This window comes from Coregonus lavaretus, assembly GCF_964263955.1.
Source record: "Coregonus lavaretus genome assembly, chromosome: 28".
NCBI lineage: Eukaryota > Metazoa > Chordata > Actinopteri > Salmoniformes > Salmonidae > Coregonus > Coregonus lavaretus.
Genome location: NC_140015.1, coordinates 3,391,146 through 3,412,132, shown reverse-complemented (window position 1 = coordinate 3,412,132; position 20,987 = coordinate 3,391,146). Strand labels below are relative to the sequence as shown.

The 20,987-nt window shown below is 41.8% G+C and overlaps 1 protein-coding gene across 2 annotated transcripts; it reads left to right on the top strand.

Annotated features, from left to right (window-relative positions):
• Window positions 1–2,317: 2,317 nt before the first annotated feature.
• Window positions 2,318–19,099, top strand: LOC311104223 (ceramide synthase-like). 2 transcript variants are annotated; one of them, XM_084145962.1, is made up of 7 exons: window positions 2,318–2,963; window positions 4,711–5,356; window positions 5,606–5,689; window positions 9,350–9,575; window positions 10,087–10,182; window positions 10,628–10,737; window positions 15,179–19,099. In XM_084145962.1, the coding sequence occupies exons 2-7, from the start codon at window positions 5,232–5,234 to the stop codon at window positions 15,453–15,455; spliced, it is 918 nt and encodes a 305-aa protein (XP_084002088.1). In that variant the 5' UTR covers window positions 2,318–2,963; window positions 4,711–5,231; the 3' UTR covers window positions 15,456–19,099. The 2 variants fall into 2 exon arrangements, with proteins under 2 accessions (XP_084002088.1, XP_084002089.1); XM_084145963.1 differs by lacking the exon at window positions 2,318–2,963 and having other exon boundaries at window positions 4,116–5,356.
• The last annotated feature ends 1,888 nt before the right edge of the window (window positions 19,100–20,987 follow it).

The following is a 20,987-nucleotide window of genomic DNA, read 5'->3' as shown; positions in this document are numbered from 1 at the left end:
TGTTCCATTGCAAAGACTGTGGACCCGACCACACAAATACACACATTATTCACCATTAACAGTGTGCCTCAACTCTTTTTCCCACAAAGAGGAACCGCAAAGCTCTGTGCGCTGAAGCTCTGACTGGAGCTAGTACTAACTATAATTAGGCTCCTGAAGACACTGTACTGTGCTAGTTGGCATTGCCGTCATGGCAGTGGTCAGGCCCTTGTCCTGCCATCTGATGGTGCTATTGGAAGTGTAGGCTAGGGGGTGATTGGGATTGCCAGAATGTTTCACTTAAACCTGCATGTGTGTATTTATGATAAATAAAGGAAGAGGATTTTGGATTTGAATGCAGTGCAATGGGAGTTGTCGCCATGGACAAACCTTCCTTGTGATGATGTTAACTAATTAGATTTTAGGGAATATGAATCTTTTTTTATTTGTATGTTTTTGTTTTTATTTAGTTCTGTTTCGTGATGTAATTCATTTAAAAAGTTATTTTTGGTTTCACAACTTTGCTATTGTTTTAGTAGAGAGCCCAAGCAGGCTGAGTTTTAGAAGAGATCACCAGGGTCTGTCTCGCTCTCCCTTACACCCGCCTGTCTTCTCTCTATCCCCTTCACGCTGTCTTCTCGTCTCTGTTCGCCTTTATAGCAGGGTCATATCCACTAAGGCCCCGAAAGTACGAAAACAGACAAACTGGGAGGGACTACTTGAGCTTGTCCAATAAGGAACTTGTTGCAAAATGTTTTCCTACACTGTGCTCTAAGGAATATGCCCCAGCTATGCTTGAGGTAGGACATCCTCCTCCAGCAGTTCAATAGCTTAAGGCAGCTTCTTAACCTCCCCTTCTTTCCTTCATTGGCACTGATAGGAGAAGAGAAGATGGGGTTAAAGCAATGTAGTAGAAAGAAGCCCAGTTGGGGATTTGCTTTCACATGTCCAGTTCTCTTCAGATCTAGGATCCATCCCAAATGGCACCCTATGCCCTTTGTAGTGCACTACCTTTGAGGGTCTGGTCAAAAGGTCTGGTGCACTTTATAGGGAATAGGGTGCCATTTGGGATGGACCCTACTGAAGGAAAGGAAGCAAGTCTGTATCCTTTGTTCATGAGATCAATAGGCACGGGAGAGAAGACTACACTTGGGAATGTAGATGTTAGAAATGTTTCTGATAAGATAAGAAAAAAAGTGATACTTGTGTTTTTGATTATTCTGAATATGAAACTGATGTTGAATACTGCTGTTTTGAAAATGTTAATATTCTGTTGGTTTGTTTTCTTGTCATGATGTTTTAGGAAAAGTCTTTGACTTGTGTTCCCAACAAATACTTGAATTTCTTAAGAAAACGACTAGAGTAAAGTAGTGAATAAATGGATAGTCACTGGATAATATTCCTGTGTGGTGTCTGTCCGCTTATCAATGGGGAGGGGGCTCAAAGGGCGAAGTTACATTGTACTGTATCAGGTTGTTGACTTAAGGGCTGCCGCCTCAAATTATTAGTTATTTTTGCTCAATATTTTGTTTGTTTTTTGGTTCTATACTTTTTATTGCTTTCAGAAAGTTTGGTTGTAATGTTATATTTCTCTATGGCAATTTTTCAACATGTTCAATTTCAACATGTCTGAAAATAACTGGTTATTATGGCTATTGCATTATAGCCTATATATGATACTGAGATATTATAATCAGTTTATACATATGACAAGCGTGTATTATCCTTCAGTAAAGTGTTACCCAATTTATCACACATTATTGTACAGCTTATAATTTTCAGGTTGACCCAACTGCAGAGGTTGTGCAAATTAGATTGCTTCTATATGTTCTATCCATGTGCTAAACATCTTAATTTCTAAGATCAGACATGTTTAGGGAGCTGTAGGCTTATTTAAGCACTGTAGTCTGGCGTGTTTAGCGGACCCCACTGTTTGTGGACCTTTTTACAGTCTTATCTGACTTTGAGCATAGCTACATTCATTCTCAAAATAGTCAAGTTAATAATTCAACCCATGGTTTGGGTTTGACAACTTTCAGTTTGATGTCTTATAAAACTAAGGACTTTTTCCTAGCCAGCTTGATCTGAAAATGACTCAGGCTATTATTAAAGTCCGTTTCCCTTCTTGAAAAGAAAAAATACTTTATCCAGGGACAGCTGTAGGCTATCACAGCACAGCTAGTCCTAGGAGTCATAGCATATGAGGCGACCTCATCCGCCACCGGCCGTTATACTTGGATATTAGCCTACCATACCCAGGGAGCAAGGGGGAGGAGATAGGTGTCAGCGAACTGGCTATGTAGCCGGCTTAATGGCTACACTTTAGGCACAGCGGGACTGTATCATGCATACACTATGATTTTTTTGTTGCTAGACGAACGTTTGCTCAAATTAGTTCTACGACAACGGATCCAGTGCGACAGGTCCTAAAATACTATGCAGCTAAAGACTTCACAGTGAATGTATCGAATATTATCGGGCAAGCAATAGGGTCGGTCGGTCGATTTGGCATAACGGTTCAGCTATCAGTAGGCTAGTACGGCGGCGAAAGACGAGAAGAGAAGTGCCCTCGCAATATAAGTCAAAACAACACTCTCGAGCGAGCCATCGACTTCAACAGCATTTCGCCGCTCTGAAATAATATTGCTGAAGCAACGATCCGACCGCAGCACATCGGGGCGGGAGTCATATTCTGATTCGGACCAAGACAGAGACCACACGTCAGAAGCGGCATATTCTGATTCGGACCAAGACAGAGACCACACGTCAGAAGCGGGAGGAGGACACACAGACACATCCATTTGTCTTGCTTGACGCGAGTAATCTGATTTCTTGCAGATATCCCGAATACGGAATAAAACGACAAAACACAAAGATAATGTTGAACAATTCTCGACGTGTAGGCTACCACCAGGACCCAACACACTGATTTCCCCTTCATCCGACCGACCGGGCCGCAGAACGGGACGCCGCAAAACCCAAATGTAAATGTAGCCTATCCATCTCTTCTTATTTTATGTCTGTAATAAATGTTGTGTCTGTGTGTGTCGCGAACAGTCACGCTTTAGCCTATACAGGCCTGAATAATCTGTCACCCAACGCATGTTGGGTGGTTAGCAAGCATGTATTGTCTGTAAAAACTGAAACCATGCTAGACAATTTATCCCTTGCGTGTGTGTTATTACTAGACAAACCGCGTGCCATACAACCTGTTACAAGTTTCAATCACTCTTGTGCATGAAACGACTGCAAGTAAAAATGTATCGAATGCAAATATAGCGTAGCGAGCTCGCAGTCACACTCAAATAGTTACATTGATTTGTCCGGCTTGTAGTCTACACTGGCCTACAGTAGCTAGCAAGCAAACATATGACAAAGGTTAGCCTATGCAGATTTAGATCCGTGCCAAGACCGGCACAAGTATGCCATTTTCAAAATAATGTGTTGCTTTTTGTTGTTGAGTTTACTTAATGGGTCGTGATAACTCCTATTTAGTGCAAAACAGACTTGTCCCGTAATTTTCTAATAGAGGAGGACCGTGGTACTTAGGCTATTTACGCGCATTGCGTATTTTGACAATTGAGTCTGAGCCACGTTGTTGCACGGGCCTGCCAGCTAGGTTTTGACTCAAACGAGTCTTTGTTTTCTGGCAAGTTAGCGATATAGCAACGTCAAGATATGCTTGGCATCATGGGGGACGGGGTTATGGAGGGGACCAGTGTTTTTTTTTTTATCCCCCCCTGTAAATTGCTGGTAGCCTACAGTCAGGAGGTGTAACCTATGCACTGCTGTGCTGAACAGAAAAACACAGCTAGCCAAGATACATCTGAAAGTATTTATCTTATGTCCAGATAGGCCTTTAGCCCGTCAATCAAAACCGCATGCAGGTGCACCCATTTGTTGGTTATGGGATTAACCTGTTGTTGTGTTCCCCTATTGTCCAACATAGCCTAGGATGGAACAATAGGTCCCGCCCCAACAACATCCCCCTCCACCACCCCTCATCATATCCCATCTGTACTCCTATTGTCAGCTGTCAGCCCATCTCCTCTCTTCTCTCTCTCTCTCTCTCTCTCTCTCTCTCTCTCTCTCTCTCTCTCTCTCTCTCTCTCTCTCTCTGTGTCACTAATTCCCTCTCTCCCAGCTGTAATCTGTCTAAATCTCCTGCTTTTCTAATCCCTTTCTAAATCTATTTTGGTTTCAGCCACCTTTCTCTCTCTCTCCACCTATTCATCCTGTCTCTCTCCAGTCCCTCTGTGAGTACATGCATTTACCTAGAGAGCAATGACAGTGGAAAACCTAAATTAATTAATTCACCAATGGCGCCTGGTAGCACAGCTGGTACAGCCAGCGATATATGACGGCCACAGTGTAGTCAATGGATTTGTCAGCATTTGTGAGATTAGAGTGCAGTGTAGGGTCTGTCTACACACAAGGTAATTACTTGAGTGGATACGATTTTGATCATGTTTTAAAGGCAGCATGATGACACTGAAATAAATGTGACATTCGTAGAAACTATACGATGACAGTTGAACAGTTTTATATGTGCATATAACTATAATTTATTGTACATTTACTGCGCTTATAATCAAGGTGGGTGAAACTTATTTGATTGATTTTCTCAATTTTTTCTCCATGTGTTCCCCATCCCCCCATCTTCTGTTTGTTCTCTCTCTCTGTCTCGCTGTCTCTCTGTCTGTCTGTCTGTCTCTCTGTGTGTGTGTGTAGACCCAGAAGCCACCCAGGCCTCTGCTGGTTATGAGCAGAGGGTTGGGAGGGAGGTGTGGGACGTTAACAAACATTCCACCCACAGCTTTATCGTAGCCCTCTCTTTCCTCATGTATCTATTTTATTAACATTAACTGTAACTACTAGCAAGTCCATTTTCATTCCCAAAATATCCCCAAAACTAGCCTACTAAAAACAAATACAGCATTTGACCACAGACCGCATTAGCATAACATAGCATAACACTAGCATAACATTGCTATTAGCATAACATAACTAGCATAACATTACACAAATTCTGTGCCAGTGTTCTATTGACAATACTTACACGCTGCCACACATTCTAATTATATACCCATCAATACCTTCAAACATCTAGCAGCAAATGATAATTGGAAACTCTGCTACCGTAGCTTTGAGAGTACCCTGCATAGATCAGTCATTCAACCATTCCCACTTGTCAAGTGGTTTGAGGGCAGTGGTGAGGCACCTGTTGAAACACACACACACACTCTGGGACCATGCTGAGTATCCTGGCTGCCGGCTCCATCTTCTTCCCGGGCCTGTTTCTACTGTCTAAGAGATGCCTGAAACACGGCCCAGGCCTGGGCTTGAGCGAGGGAGACGCCACTATCGTGTCTGCCAGGTACACACACCACACACACACACACACACACACACACACACACACACTTACAAGTCAGATACATGAGTCAATGTAGGGACTATGCCTACCTATCATACCTTTACCTTATGCTATTCTGCTTTGCTTGACATTTTATAATATTCTGCTATGGTTTACATTGTTGAATGTCAATACATTTTTCTATGGAGTTGTTATGGGTATGAATATATCAATTGAAACCCCACTCTCTGGCCCCTCTCTCCCCACTAGGCTGGTGTCATCCATCCAAGCCATCATGGCTTCCACAGCTGGCTACATCATCGCATCCTCCTGTGAGGACATCATCGAGGATCAGTAAGTACAAAATAATGATAATGCAGTAGTAGTTGCTGTAAAGTTTTGTGTTTCAGGTGTGTGTGTGTGTGTGTTTAGTGAGGCTCCTTAACAGCTTCTACCCCCAAGCCATAAGACTGCTGAACCCCCCCTTGTTTTTACACTGCTGCTACTCACTGTTTATTATCTATGCATAGTCACTTTACCCCAACCTACATGTACAAATTACCTGGACTAACCCCCTGTATATAGCCTCGTTATTGTTATTTTATTGTTACTTTTTATTTTATACTTTAGTTTATTTAGTAAATATTTTCTTAACTCTATTTCTTGAACTGCATTGTTAGTTAAGGACTTGTAAGTAAGCATTTCACGGTAAGGTCTACACCTGTTGTATTCAGCACATGACAAATAACATTTGATTTGTGTGTGCAGGCACCTGCACAGATAGGCTCTACCTGTGCAGAGCACATGCCCGTTTGCCCTTCCAGTCTCTAAAGTCCCCTTTGTTTTGGGTATACAGTTTTTGTCATTGTTGTTCTGAACCCACTCCCCACAAGTATTAGTTAAATATGTGTAATTTAATTAGCCATTAAGATGTGGCCATCTATTGCTTTTATGTAACTAAATAATCAGTCATAATTGCTCAACGAGTCTGTATGTCAACGCGTGCTGTAGGTGGGTGCAGTGGTGGAATCAAACGCAGGACACATACGGATAATCCAACAGACTTTAGTGATCGCCAAACACGGCAATAGGTCCACTCTTGCCCGAAGGCGAAATACGCACGAAGGCGAACAAAACAAAAGCGCACAAACAGGTGCGTAAATACTCCAACAGTGGAGGGAAGCTCAACCGAGCGAAATACAGGAAACACGCCCTATACACGACTGACAAAAATCAATAACACACAACACTAGACAAACACAACGAGAAACTTATAGAACACTAATTAGGCTTAAACAAGAACAGGTGTGACAACAAACAGACAAAAGCAAACGAACATGAAACATACAACGGTGGCAGCTAGTATTCCGGAGACAACGAACGCCGAAGCCTGCCCGAACAAGGGAGAGAGGCAGCCTCGGCCGAAACCGTGACACTGTAACCGCAGTTACAAATGTTTTTTTGTTTGAGCACCTGCCCCCCAAAAAGTCTGTGCACTGCCCAAAGAGGTGTGACACCTAAAATATTTGGGTCCTTAAACTTCCACTCACGGGTAGCCAAAAACAACTAATTGAAGGCCATGCCCCCACTAAGCCACTCCTCCAATATCATTTCCCAGTGTGCCTTGCCTTTTCGAGTGAATTGTAGAGTTACCACCCATGACTGTATTTTTTGGTGACAGAGACATGGTTGTTGAATTCGTTCATTTTCAGTCCAGTGGACTTTACCAAATGAGTTCCTACTGTATTCCTAATGGTATCATTAAAATTAAGCTCTTTAGGACAATACAGTAAATAAGGCCTTAGTAGGCCTAGTTTTACCCTACCACAGTGGTTTTAGAAACCTCCTGGTTTACAGGCCACATCAGGCCTGCAAGTCACATTCTTCTGGCTTGCAAAGTGATGTGTAATTCCTATTGGAATTCAGCCAGTTAGGACATCGAACAGTTTGAATTTGCATTCACCTGCACCTGCATTCAGAATGACTGTTAGGGTTAGGAACATTGTGAGGAGACTAGCTAAATCAGGGGTTCCCAAACGTTTTTGGCCCGTGACCCTATTTTGAAATAAAAAATGTTTCGTAACCCCAACATGTAAAAAAAGTGATGTAATCAACGACCAATGTTTACTTATTTAAATGGAGTTATGACAGTCTGTCAAACATTGTTTTAGACTGATTTGTAATAATATTTCAATCTGAAGTATGGTTTGAAAAACATCAGAAAGGATTTGTGAAGTTCAGGATTTAGGCAAACATCAGGCAATAATTGTGTATGATCTTCTGTGTAGAAAATAACCATCATTGATCATGTTATTTTTTCACCAGTCTGATTCACTGCCTGGTCCTGTCCACTCTGTTCTGAAGGAAACAGAAGACATATATGTGTTTCTGAAAGTCTTATGTTTTCAGGGGTTGCTTCAACCGTTTAAAAGTTAGAGCAACATTTCTAGGAAGAAAACAGACACCGCTCTGTTTATTACAACCACATTTAGCAGCTACCGGAGGTTACTCACGTAACCCCGGTTCTATGAATCAAGCACATTTCCCCCCCCAGAGGATCTAAACCATTTTAAACTGGAACAACCATTTCAATAAATGGTGCAATAAATCTAACTGATTGGATTAGTTTAGAAGAATGTATGTTATTTATCTTTATGTAGCATAAGATTAATCAGTCAATGTACATGCAAAAACACAGATATTAAAAACAATCCTAGAAATATCTACCTGCAGTAGAGCATGCTGGGAAATCTGATAATGATGGGCTTGGTTTTGATGGGAAGGTTTTACTCTCCACAGAGTAAAACTGACACAATCACACTCTCACACTCAACACTGGTTATTAACCCCAACACTGGGGTTATTTTACACCAATGAGTGTTAATTTCACTCTTACAGAGTTAATTTAACTCCTAAATCAACACTCAAAATGTGACATTGAAAAATCAACACAAGTTAACACTGGCCAATTTGCTGTGTATGTTTAACTTTCGATCCAAATAAAGTATTCAAGTGTGTGTGTGTGTGTGTGTGTGTGTGTGTACGTAATAATCTGTCATTCTCTCCCTGCTCACCTTGTCCCTGTTAACCTAATTAGTATTTCAACCTAATTAACCTCTGTCTGTCCCAAAGCCAGCAGCACTATTTTAGTATCTGTAATGCAGTCACACAGAAGCCATAAACCTAGACTGCAGCATGCTGCTATGGAAATGTAGGAGTAGCTACTCAAACATGTCTCCACTGGTTTTACAACTGCAACTTTGTTAACAGTGGACTACAGCAAAACTATACAATGCACACTGAAAGTGTCATGTTTTTGATTAGAGGAAGACGGTTTGTTTTTGGTTGGAGGAAGAGGAGAGGAAAAGGAAGAAAGGAAGACACTTTAGACTAGTGAGATGCTCTGTGAGTCAGACACTGTCGTCCTAAGATAACTCACAATGTGACACAGGTGCTCCTCTTAACCCCCCCCCCCCTCTCCTCTTCCCCCTCATCTCCATCAATTAGGAGGAGGGGGGAGAGAGAAGGGGAAAGAAAGAGAGAGAGAGAGAGGAGAAAGGGAGAGGAGAGGGGGAGAGGAGAGAGATGGGGGGGGGGGGGGGAGAGATGGAGCTAGAGAGAGAGAGATACTGCCAGCCACCGACTCCCTCCCTCCCCTTGCCCTCATTTGACAGTCAAAGTCGGGAGGTGCTCGTGTGAGTGCCGGCTCATTTGACTACCAAATCACGAACCCGTCCGAATCACGCTCGTGGCCCAGAGCAGTGCATCCTGGCCAGTCACTTAACCCCCTGACGTCTAGGCTGGAGACTCACAGGATGCATCGCACTGAAATAGGCAATAGTGTGTGTACATGGTAGTCACATAGGCAGGTACAGTGTACATGTAGTTACAGTGTAGGTACACATTGTTACATAGAACTTAAACTGTTACACCTTCCCTCTCTCTCGCTCGCTCTCTCTTTTGCTCTCTCCTTTCTCACTTTCTCTTTTGCCCCCCCCCCCTCCCCCTCTCCAGACACTGGCTTACCAGTACCTATATCCTGTTTGCGGTGCCCTACTTTGCGTACGACATCTACGCCATGTTCCTGTGCTACTGGCACAAGCTGCAGGTCAAAGGGCACGAGGAGGAGGGCGGCAGGCCTAAGCCAATGGGCTCGGCAGTGGCCAGCTACCTGCGCCGAGAGTTCCTCATGGTGCTGCACCACGTCGTCATGGTGACCATCTGCTTCCCCGTCTCCGTGGTAATTATCACTGTAACTAGGGTGGCGCCAGCAGACTATTTTGTTAGTCTACCGTGCCATGGTCTGTCTTATGTCTAAAAATGAAACAATTATTAATTTTAAATGATACACGCACACACACTAACCCTTAAAGTCTTGACAGAAAGAGATGATCAGATGGCGATTTGGTTTCTCATCCCTAAAATTGTCCCTAACTGGCTGCCATCTGCAGACTAGACTCTTTCCTGCTCCAATACCCATCTGCCTCCTAGGAGACTGTTGCTACTGGCAGCGGCATGGCAGCCAATGTTAACATCCCTTCTATGGACACGTATTTTTAAGGAGAAAATAAGGTGTGCGTGTTTGTGAGCTTTTCTTTCAGTGGGCTGTCTATATACTTTATCAGCCATATCATGGCCCTCTCTCTCTCTCTCTCTCTCTCTCTCTCTCTCTCTCTCTCTCTCTCTCTCTCTCTCTCTCTCTCTCTCTCTCTCTCTCTCTCTCTCTCTCTCTCTCTTTCACTTTCTGTTAGTTCTGGAGGCAGGGAAAGGGGGATTACTTCCAGGGTGTCATGTTCATGGCTGAACTCAGCACTCCGTCCGTCTGCCTGGGGAAAATCCTCATCCAAGTAATACTCACTCACTCCTCTATCTCTCCTCCTCTCTTTGGACCCCTGTTCTGTCGCTCTTGCTCCCTCTCTCAATCGCTCTCTCTTTCTTTCGCTCTCTTTCTCTTGCTCTCTCTTTCTCCTCTTGCTTTTTCTCTCCTCTTTCTCTCTCCTTCTCTCGCTCTTTCTTTCTCTTTCCTCCTGCTTTCTCTCTCTGCACCTCTTCTTCCTTCTACCTTTCTTCCTCAGTCTCTTACTCTCCTTGCAGCAGTTTAAGAACTTGAGTCTTTCTGATTCTGAAGTGTTCACTTACTAGCTTTCATGTTGACATTCTTGTCTCCTGTGATTTTGGGTTAACATTTACCCAAGATTTTTTTCTCTGTCCTTCACCCTGCTCTCGTTTTTTTCTCCCTCCCTTGCTCCTGCCCTCTCTCTCTCTCTTTCGATCTCTCTTTGTCCCCCTCAGTACAAGAAGCAGCACACTCTTCTTCATAAAGTGAATGGCGCTCTCATGCTGGTCACTTTCTTCATCTGTCGAGTTCTGCTCTTCCCCTACCTCTACTACGCCTACAGCAGGTAACATACTGAACACTGTCTGTCTGTCTGTCTGCCTGGCTGTCTGTCTGCCTGTCTGTCTACTTGTCTGTCTACTTGTTTGTGTACTTGGGTCTGTCTGTCTGTCTCTGTCTGTCTGTCTGTCCCCAACTTCATCCATGCATTTTTTTTATCTCACGTTCTTAAGATCTACGATGGTAGGCTACAAGTTTAAGTTTGCAGGCTTCTGACCTAGCTACTTAGCTAGCAGATAATATAATTCATAAATAAGCAACATTCTTTCTCATTGTTTGATTGAAAATATCTTGCTTGCTTGTATGTAGCTATCTAGCTACTCAGCACCACGTCACCATTTTTTTTGTTATCTAGTTCTATCAACCCTTAGGGAAAACTACCTGATTTCACGTGGAAAATCACGATTTCACATGTGGAAAATCAAATGTGAACCCATGTAACAACGTGTTATTTGGAACACTTCACGTGACATTTCACTTATGAAAACATGCACTTTTGGAACATGAGTCCTTATGATACACACACAGTGCTTTCAACTTACATATTTGACACACTTTGACAAACTCTGAGTGTACAAAACATTAGGAACACCTTCCTAATATTAAGTTGCACCCCCTTTTGTCCTCAGAACAGACTAAATTTGTTGGGGCATGGACACTACAACGTGTCGAAAGCATTCTTCAGGGATTCTGGCCCATGTTGACTCCACTGCTTCCCACAGTTGTGTCAAGTTGGCTGGATGTCCTTTTGGTGGTGGACCATTCTTTATACACACAGGAAACTGTTATGCGTGAAAAACCCAGCAGCATTGCAGTTTCTTGCCCATTCACCCTCTGAATGGCACACATACACAATCCATGTCTCAATTATCTCAAGGCTTAAAAATCCTTCTTTAACCTGTCTCCTCCCCTTCATCTACAGTGATTGAAGTGGATTTAACAAGTGACATCAATAAGAGATCATAGCTTTTACCTTGATTCCCCTGGTCAGTCTGTCATGGAAAGAGCAGGTGTTCCTACAGTTTTGTACACTCAGTGTACAGGACTACATTGTGTATGTTTATTGATACAGTAATTATTATTCAACGTGTCCTCACCTGGGATTTGAACTCACAACCTCTTGGTTCACGGCATTCCAATCTTTCTGCTATGTCATTACATCGGTGTCAATAACTGATTTCACCTATATTTCTACACTTTGGACATCAAAGTGAATCTCAGCTTTGTTAAAAAAACAGTCAATTAAAACTACTATATTTATCATAGTTATTCAGGAATAGCATTAAAACAGAATAAAATGCCCCACCAACATTAGACAACTATACAGAAAATCCTCAAATTACTGATATAAGTCAATTAAATCAATGATGAGAGAAAAGCCAGATTAACTGCTAACTAAAATAGCAGTGCAGATGGCACTCTTTTGCTAAGTGCAGAGATGTACTGTATTATAGGTCATTAATGTTAAGGCTGGCGCAACATAATGACAGCCATTTCTGACTGAAAAGTTCTGTTACCGAATTCCCTAATTTGTTTAGGAAAAACATTCCCTATTCCCTCAACCCTTGCTCTCTTTATGTGACACGTATGCATCGCATGCCCGTGACCAATAGGGCCTGACCTATAGCATATCTTAATCACATCAATCAATTGGTTGTAACAAAATCCGAACACGTAACAGCAAAATGGATGCAGGGGACGTGACAAATAAACTCGAAAGGGGGGAATGTTTAGGCTACTGGTTGCTCATAAGGTAAAGGGGAAGTAAAATGTGTGGAATAAATTTGACTAGTTGTGGAAAATTTAGATCAAGAAAAATAAGGTAAGGATCAAGCGCTGCGTGCATATTAGGCCTGTGTGTGCCAAACAGGTGCTGTTAGATTACAATATAATTTTTCGGACCGTTTGGAACAATGTAAAGAACACTAAATAAATTATAAGCGTACCAGATAGTCTGTTGTAATGTTTTTTTGTAAAGCCTTTATTACAGCAAAGACTACAAACAGTCGCATTAATTCGTGAATGCAATTTCCGAAATGGAACGGTTTATTTCTTGTTTAAGTTAATTATTCAAGGCTTGCTTTATTTTATTTTTAAAATAAAATGCTTGATTGCATTTCAAATCATGAATGACGCGTATGCTGTGTGATGACATGAATTAATGAATGATTGATTGACACAGTAGCCTATATAAGTGTTGAAATATAGGCCTAAGTAAGTTACGGTATTAAGACTAAACAGGATGCGCTCTTAGGCCTACAGCTCAATGGTGGTTATACAAGGCTGCTGCTATACTAAGCCTACTAAAAATAATGGCAAAGCAAAGATTAAAAATAGCCGAATTTGTGAAATTGTTGCGTGAGGCTTGGTGCTCACGGAACCAGTAGGCTATTAAACAAACACTCAAACAGGCAACAGAAGTAGGATCTGTCTTATTTCTGTAGATATACACTACCAGTCAAAAGTTTGGACACACCTACTCATTGAAGGATTTTTCTTTATTGTTACTGTTTTTTACATTGTAGAATAATAGTGAAGACATCAAAACTATGAAATAACACATATAGAATCATGTAGTAACCAAAAAAGTGTTAAACAAATCAAAATATATTTTCTATTTGAGATTCTTCAAATAGCCACCCTTTGCCTTGATGACAGCTTTGCACACTCTAGGCATTCTCTCAACCAGCTTCAGAAGGTAGTATTTAAATTAACAGGTGTGCCTTCTTAATGCATTTGAGCCAATCAGTTGTGTTGTGACAAGGTGGGGGGGGGGGGGGGGGTATACCGAAGATAGCCCTATTTCGTAAAAAAGTCCATATTATGGCAAGAACAGCTCAAATAAGCAAAGAGAAACGACAGTCCATCATTACTTAAAGACATGAAGGTCAGTCAATACGGAACATTTCAAGAACTTTGAACGTTTCTTCAAGTGCAGTCGCAAAAACCATCAAGCGCTATGATGTAATTGGCTCTCATGAGGACTGCCACATGAATGGAAGACCCAGAGTTACGGATAAGTTCATTAGAGTTACCAGCCTCAGAAATTGCAGCCCAAATAAATGCTTCACAGAGTTCAAGTCACAGACACATCCCAACATCAACTGTTCAGAGGGGACTGTGTGAATCAGGCCTTCATGGTCGAATTCCTGCAAAGAAACCACTACTAAAGGACACCAATAAGAAGAAGAGACCTGCTTGGGTCAAGAAACATGAGCAATGGACATTAGACTGGTGGAAATGTGTCCTTTGGTCTGGAGTCCAAATTGGAGATTTTTGGTTCCAACCGCTGTGTCTTTGTGAGTCACGGTGTGGGTGAACGGATGATCTCTGCATGTGTAGTTCCCACCGTAAAGCATGGAGGAGGAGGTGTTATGGTGTGGGGGTGCTTTGCTGGTGACACTGTCTGTGATTTATTTAGAATTCAAGGCACACTTAACCAGCATGGCTACCACAGCATTCTGCAGCGATACGCCATCCCATCTGGTTTGGGCTTAGTGGGACTATCATTTCTTTTTTAACAGGACAATGACCCAACACACCTCCAGGATGTGTAAGGGCTATTTTACCAAGAAGGAGAGTACTGATTGATGATTTATAAGACACATTTAACAGTTAGGCTATTGATTATAGACCTAATTAAGTTTGAGTTTTCTCGCTCCTCACTTTTCTTAGACAATTAAGGCAAGGTCTGTTTTCTCGTCTCCTAACTCTGCTGCTGCCTCCACCACATTGTTCTCAACACCAATATGCTGGTTAAGTTTGCTATTATGCACATAGCAACATGGTCTAGGAAAAGGCGCCAATTCAACAGCGCACTGATGTGTTTCAGAACCGCGGACAGCGACCACTATCCAATGCGGGAGAAAGTGCATATAAAAAAGTGTTATATAATAATATACTTTTTATTAGTGTTGCACCGTTGTTCTTATGTAATATAACCATATACAATTTCAGTAGCACATGTCTTAGAGTGATGGACATGTTACAACATGTAAGCACATGTGAAAACATGATTTCATGTGAAGTGTTCCAAAAACATGTTTGCAAGTGATTTCACATGTGAAATTTCACTTACACACGTTTTCACATGAAATGTTCCAAAAACAAGTTTTCACATGTTGTCACGTGTAGTTTCATGTTATCACATTAACATAAAATGATGTGATCACAATGTGAAATTCATGTGTTTTTTCGGTAAGGGAAGCATTCTTCCTTGATTATTTGTATTAAATCAGATTGTTCAGTTGAAAGTCATTAGCCATAAACCGACATCCTTGACTATAGCTAGCTTGAGACAAGGTGTCTTGTTTTAGAACTTGTTCAAATGAACAAGTTTGCGCTAAGTAAGTTTTAAAAATCTGGGTAAGCTTGTCAGCTAGCAACATTAAGCGAACATTAACCCTCATTCCCCCCTACTCCTCACCCTCCTCCTCATTGTGTTGCAGGTATGCCTCCATCCCCCTCTACACAGTGCCCCTGGTGGCTCCCTGGCAGTGCAACGTGGGGGCCTTCTGCCTCATGGCCCCACAGGTCTACTGGTTCACCCTCATCTGCAGGGGCGCCTTCCGCCTCTTCACCGGGGCCTCGCGCTCTCGACCCCCGGCCCCCCTCAACAAGCCTGATGGGGGCTGCTGCCCTGGCCAGGGAGACCGTTTACCTCTTCCAGCCAACGGCTACAGTCCCGTCCCCTACCAGGCAGACAGAGAGACCGACACGCACTGAGAAAGAGAAAGAAAGCGGGAGGGAAAGGAAGAGAGATCACTGTGGGGATGGGGCCAGCCAGACCAGGCCAGGGGAGGGAAGACGGAGGTCTGTCAAGGGAATGTATTGTACTGTATTGCAATGACGCTGTAACCTAGGAGAGAGAAGAGAGGGAGAGAGGAAAAATTGTTTCTCATCCACTACCACTCTCCCTCCCTCCAATGCCCCTTTAGAGTTACATTGACCTCTGGAAGACGAGAGAGACAGATTGAAAGAGGAGAGGGTGAAGAAAGAAAGAAATGAATAAGGGAGAGAGATAGATAGAAGCATAGACAGGAGAAAGACTTGTGAAATGGCAAGTATTTAAATATTACATGGCTGTACACACTGATTTCAAACTGAATGGGGAAAAAATGTATGGATTGGAAAGCGAAAGGATGCTAGGATGAGAGAACACATTGAAGAGCAATAGTGATAGAGGGATGCACAGAAGGATACAGACTGATTAAGCAAGAGCGATAGATCTTATTTGACTGAGTTAAAGGGGTAGATAAAAAGTAGTCATCTCTTGAAAGAGAAATTCAACTGCTGTTCTAGATTAGGGAAGGATACAAAATGAATATATCATAATGTATAGAAATATGTAGTCAATTATTATTTGGTGACCATTTGATTTTGGTGACTGCAAAAAGGGGAACAAAGACAATACCAGTATTTCAACTTGGGATCCTGGTACTGTATTATTTGTCCATCAAGATGATCTACTCTGGATCGATTGAGTGGGTCTTGTCTTGGGAAAGGACAGAGGGACATGCACCAGCGCCTCTGGTATCGCTTAGTTCTGCCTTCTCCCCCCTCTGAAATTCTCGCTCTCTCCCTTTTCTCCTTTGAGAGAACTAATGTGGTAGGACAGGAAGGGAGTTTACCCCAAAATGTGACAAGTTTATAATAGTAGAATAGTACATTTTAGGTTTTTATATTTCTCTCATTCAAAGCATTTATTTATTTATTCATGTTGATAGTTTTTGATTTATTTATGTATTGTGATTTCTTAGTACGGGTAAACATTTGTATTCCTCCCACCCTCTTGTACTCACTCCACACTTCAATCAAAAGAGGAGAGAGATGGAATGTTGGAGAGAGATTAATAGAGAGAGGGAGGGAGAGAAGGGGGAGCTGTAGACTCAAATGGGACAATGATGCAGCCACGCTGTCCCAGTCACCCACCCAAGTTGAGTAACGATGGCAGGCAGTCTTCAATACACCACTGGGTGGGTCTGTGCAGCTTACCAGATCTTTACAATGCCTGGATAGGTGTTTAATGGCTCAGAAACCCCATCAACATGATATAACGCTCTTATAATGTGCACAGAACCTGTGTATCAGGAACACTGCTATCATCACCATGGTCCTGCAATGTTTGGGAAGGCTGTTGTGGAATATGGTCTCCTGCAGACTAAACAGGGTAACCACGTTTTAGAATCTAGATGCATTCTAGAGGCATTGTACAGGCGTTCTAGAGTCTGCTGATGATAGGGATTCCTAGATGATCTAAAGCAGTATTATGAAGGATTTAGAGAGAGTAAGTTGTTGCAGTGTGTTCAACTGTATGGGTGGGATTTGAAATGGATTGCACTGGCAGACTAGTGCTAGTAATGCACTGTACTGGCAACTGAGGTACTCTAGTCTCTTAATGCACTGAGGGATTTGTTTGATAGGACCGAAGAAGACACACATTGAAAATGGACTGAGAGAAGGGACTGTTGAGGTTGGGGGGGGGCATGGGTAGTAACATACAGCCATACACAGGCTCCAAGTTCTAATTTTTCGCCACTATTATTACTTGTGTTTGTTTTGGTGCCGTTTACTCATGTTGACACAGTGCGCAATGGCACCAATGTAGCTATCTATCTAAGGTTGTGTCATAAATGCCATTTGGGACGAAACCTAAGTCAAGAGGGTTGAAATGTGCTCCTTGAAACTCAACCCCAAGGTGAGCGGACCTTGAACACTTGACCACTGCCATGGGTTGTGACTTGGGAGCAGGTCGACAGTGGGACTCTACTAGCCTGGTCCCAGATCTCTACTGGTACATGGAAGAAAAGTGAACAGATAAAGGGACTACTGTATAATATGCTGGACTATACTTATTGCATCAGGCTGTTTTCTGCGAATGGCTTTTTGACCATTGGCCAATATTAACCTGGGAACACTAACACTTAACTTAGAGTTACTATTTACAATGGTCAGTTATGGTACTGATTAAAATGGCTTATTGAGGACTTGTTAATCTCCGCACCCAGAACCAAATCAGTTACTCGATTTTAACATTTTGAAATGTTTTGTTACGATAGATATATTTTTATTTTCATTCATGCTTTATAACTGATTTAAAGGCACTGATTAAAGGTACATTGATTGGGAAATTGTATGATCAACATTCTTTTGCATGCCAAAAAGTACTGCTATGTGTCAGACAAGGGATATAAACTGTAGTGTTGATCGTACAAATCAAATGTCATTCCTCAAAAATGAATGATATGTTCACAAATGTCAGTTGTAACAAAGATTAGGGTCTCTATTCAATCCGCATTACGGAAGGTCAGCTTTACAGCGTGATTGAAATGTAAAGGCAATGTTCCCACTTTAGCGGAGACTGCATTCACGGTAAACGCTGCATATGACGGCTCAATCGGAAATTGCCTATACATTTATATCGCGTAATCTGTAATGCTTCAGTTTAACAGATTGAATAGAGCCTTATGATTATTTTTAGGCGTCTTCAACACCAGAGCTGTTTTTTTCTGTTCCTCATCTGACTGAAAGAGGTCGCTGAAACTGCCACTAAATATCAGTTGCACTCGATTGCAAAGTTTAGTTCCAGAAGATATGCTTTGAGTGAGTGAGATAGTTGTTGGAGTTAAAAGACAAGTTGGTGATGAGTTAAGCCAAAACTGTAACGTCATCTCCTAGTGACTACTGTTGCAACTGACCCCCTCTAGTCCATTATAAATGATGCCTTCATGTTAAACCCTATGAGCAAAAAAAATGGTATTTCAACCAATTTTCCTTACAAGTGTTACCTCCCAAAAGAAAATATCATCCATTTTACCAGTACCTACTGTTCGGTATGTGTCCTCTGTCATGGAAAGTATTTTTAAAAATTAACTGAATCTTCCATATTGTTTATTTTATTAATTTATTTTAATGTGTCTCTGTTATTTATTAAAGAGGTTTGAATGTACATATGAATACATATGTAGATTATATATATCCTGGACGTATGGGCTTGTGTTCTGTCTGTTGACTGCTGCCTGACTAACCGTGGGCTCTACTGTGTAAACTCCTGTCTGTGTCTGAAATGGTACACTGTTCCCTACATAGTGCACTACTTTTGACCAGGGCCTGGTTAAAGTAGTACACTACAGTATGTAGGGAACTCTAGGGTGCCATTTCGTACACAGACCTGTTCTGTTGACTGACATATACTCTCCTCTCCTGCTCTGACTACCAACGTGACATCATGATTCTACCATTCTAGCACCAATGCATTGCTTTTGACAACATGCACCAGTCTCATCGTGGTGAAGAACTTTGAGTGAAGTTTTGCTTTACATGCAACAGATTGACCAATAAAATCCTCCCCATTGTTTGTGCATAAAGAAGATTCCTGGTTGAGTCTGTTTATTTCATTCAAGACTCACTATACTTTGAACAATGATCTCACTTTAAATGGTATTCATTGATCAATTCTCTCAAGACTGCTGTTTGAGTATCCTTCCTACAGTCCATGGCCCACATTCATAAAGCTTCTTAGAGTAGGAGCCCCCCCCCCTGTCCATGGAATCTTATTCATTATGATCTAAAAAGCTACACTTCTCTGAGATGCTTCATGAATAGGTACCCAGAGCTCTGCAATTCTGTTTCTCAAGGGTCAAAGTAGGACTACTGCTGGTTGTGAAATACTGCCAAACTTGAGTGGGATTCTATAAATGAATAATATTATAGGCTATACTGTATTATATTTATAATATATTATATTTTAGTTGAACATAGACTAATTCATTTTAGCAGATGGAAATATGATAACATACAGTATATTAGATCTCCCGAGTGGCGCAGTGGTCTAAGGCACTGCATCGCAGTGCTAGCTGTGCCACTAGAGATCCTGGTTTGAATCCAGGCTCTGTCGTAGCTGGCCGCGACTGGGAGACCCATGGGGCGGCGTACAAGTTGTCCAGGGTAGGGGAGGGAATGGCCGGCAGGGATGTAGCTCAGTTGGTAGAGCATGGCGTTTGCAACGCCAGGGTTGTGGGTTCGATTCCCACGGGGGGCCAGTATGAAAAATCTAATAAAAAATAAGGTATGCACTAACTGTAAGTCGCTCTGGATAAGAGCGTCTGCTAAATGACAAAAAATTTATAATAAATAAATACATTAGTTTATAGAGAATTGCGTAGAGTGCCTATAGAAACCCCCATGAACTTTTTTTAAATTATATATTTTTTCTACAGATCTACACAACATACTCTACATTTCCAAAGTGAAAGAAGGTTATAGAACATTTTCCAAATTAAGAAGAAAAAAAAGAAATATCATAATTGCATAAGTCTCCACTCCCCTGATTTAATACTTGGAAGAACCTTTGGCAGCCATTACAGCTGTGAGTCATTTTCATAAAGATTCTAACAACTTTGCACAACTCTTAGGGCATTATATATCCCATCGTTTTTGTTAAAATTGCTCAGGCTCAGTAAATTTGGTTGGGGATCATTAATGGACAGCGATATTTCATCCTTGTCTCAAATCTGTTAAGCAGATTTAAGTCAGGACTGAGACTAGACCACTCAGGAACATCCAACACCTCTTGGAAAGCCATTCTGGTGTGTCTTTGACATTACAATTTTTTTTAATTGTCTCGCTGAAAAATAAAACTCTATCCCAGGGTTAGGTTTTCATCTAACTTTTACCCGGGCTTTGCTCCTTTCATATTTACCTGTTGCTTCAAAGGCTCTCAGCATCAACAACCCAGGGTTTAAATACGTCATTGGTATCATTACACATTTACGTCATTTAGCAGACGCTCTTATCCAGAGCGATTTACAGTTAGTGAGTACATACATTTTTCATACTGGCCCCCCCTGGCGTTGCAAGCGCCATGCTCTACCAACATTTACATTACATTTTAGTCATTTAGCAGACGCTCATATCTAGAGCGACTTACATGAGCAATTAGGGTTAAGTGCCTTGCTCAAGGGCACATCGGCAGATTTTTCACCTAGTCGGCTCGGGGATTAGAACCAGTGACCTTTCAGTTACTGCCACAACGCTCTTAACCACTAAGCTACCTGCCGCCCCAACTGAGCTACAGGGGACTACACAATTGTATAGTTGCCGTGGCGCCCTAGTAGCAGCCTAAACATAGAGGTCCTGTAAATTTGTACATATTTAGTTATATTTTAGGTTTTTTCAAAACAATTTTTTTTAATCAGCTCTTTCTTTTTTGATAACATTTACTTTTTATAGCATATATCTGGTGTTTTTGAGCCACGG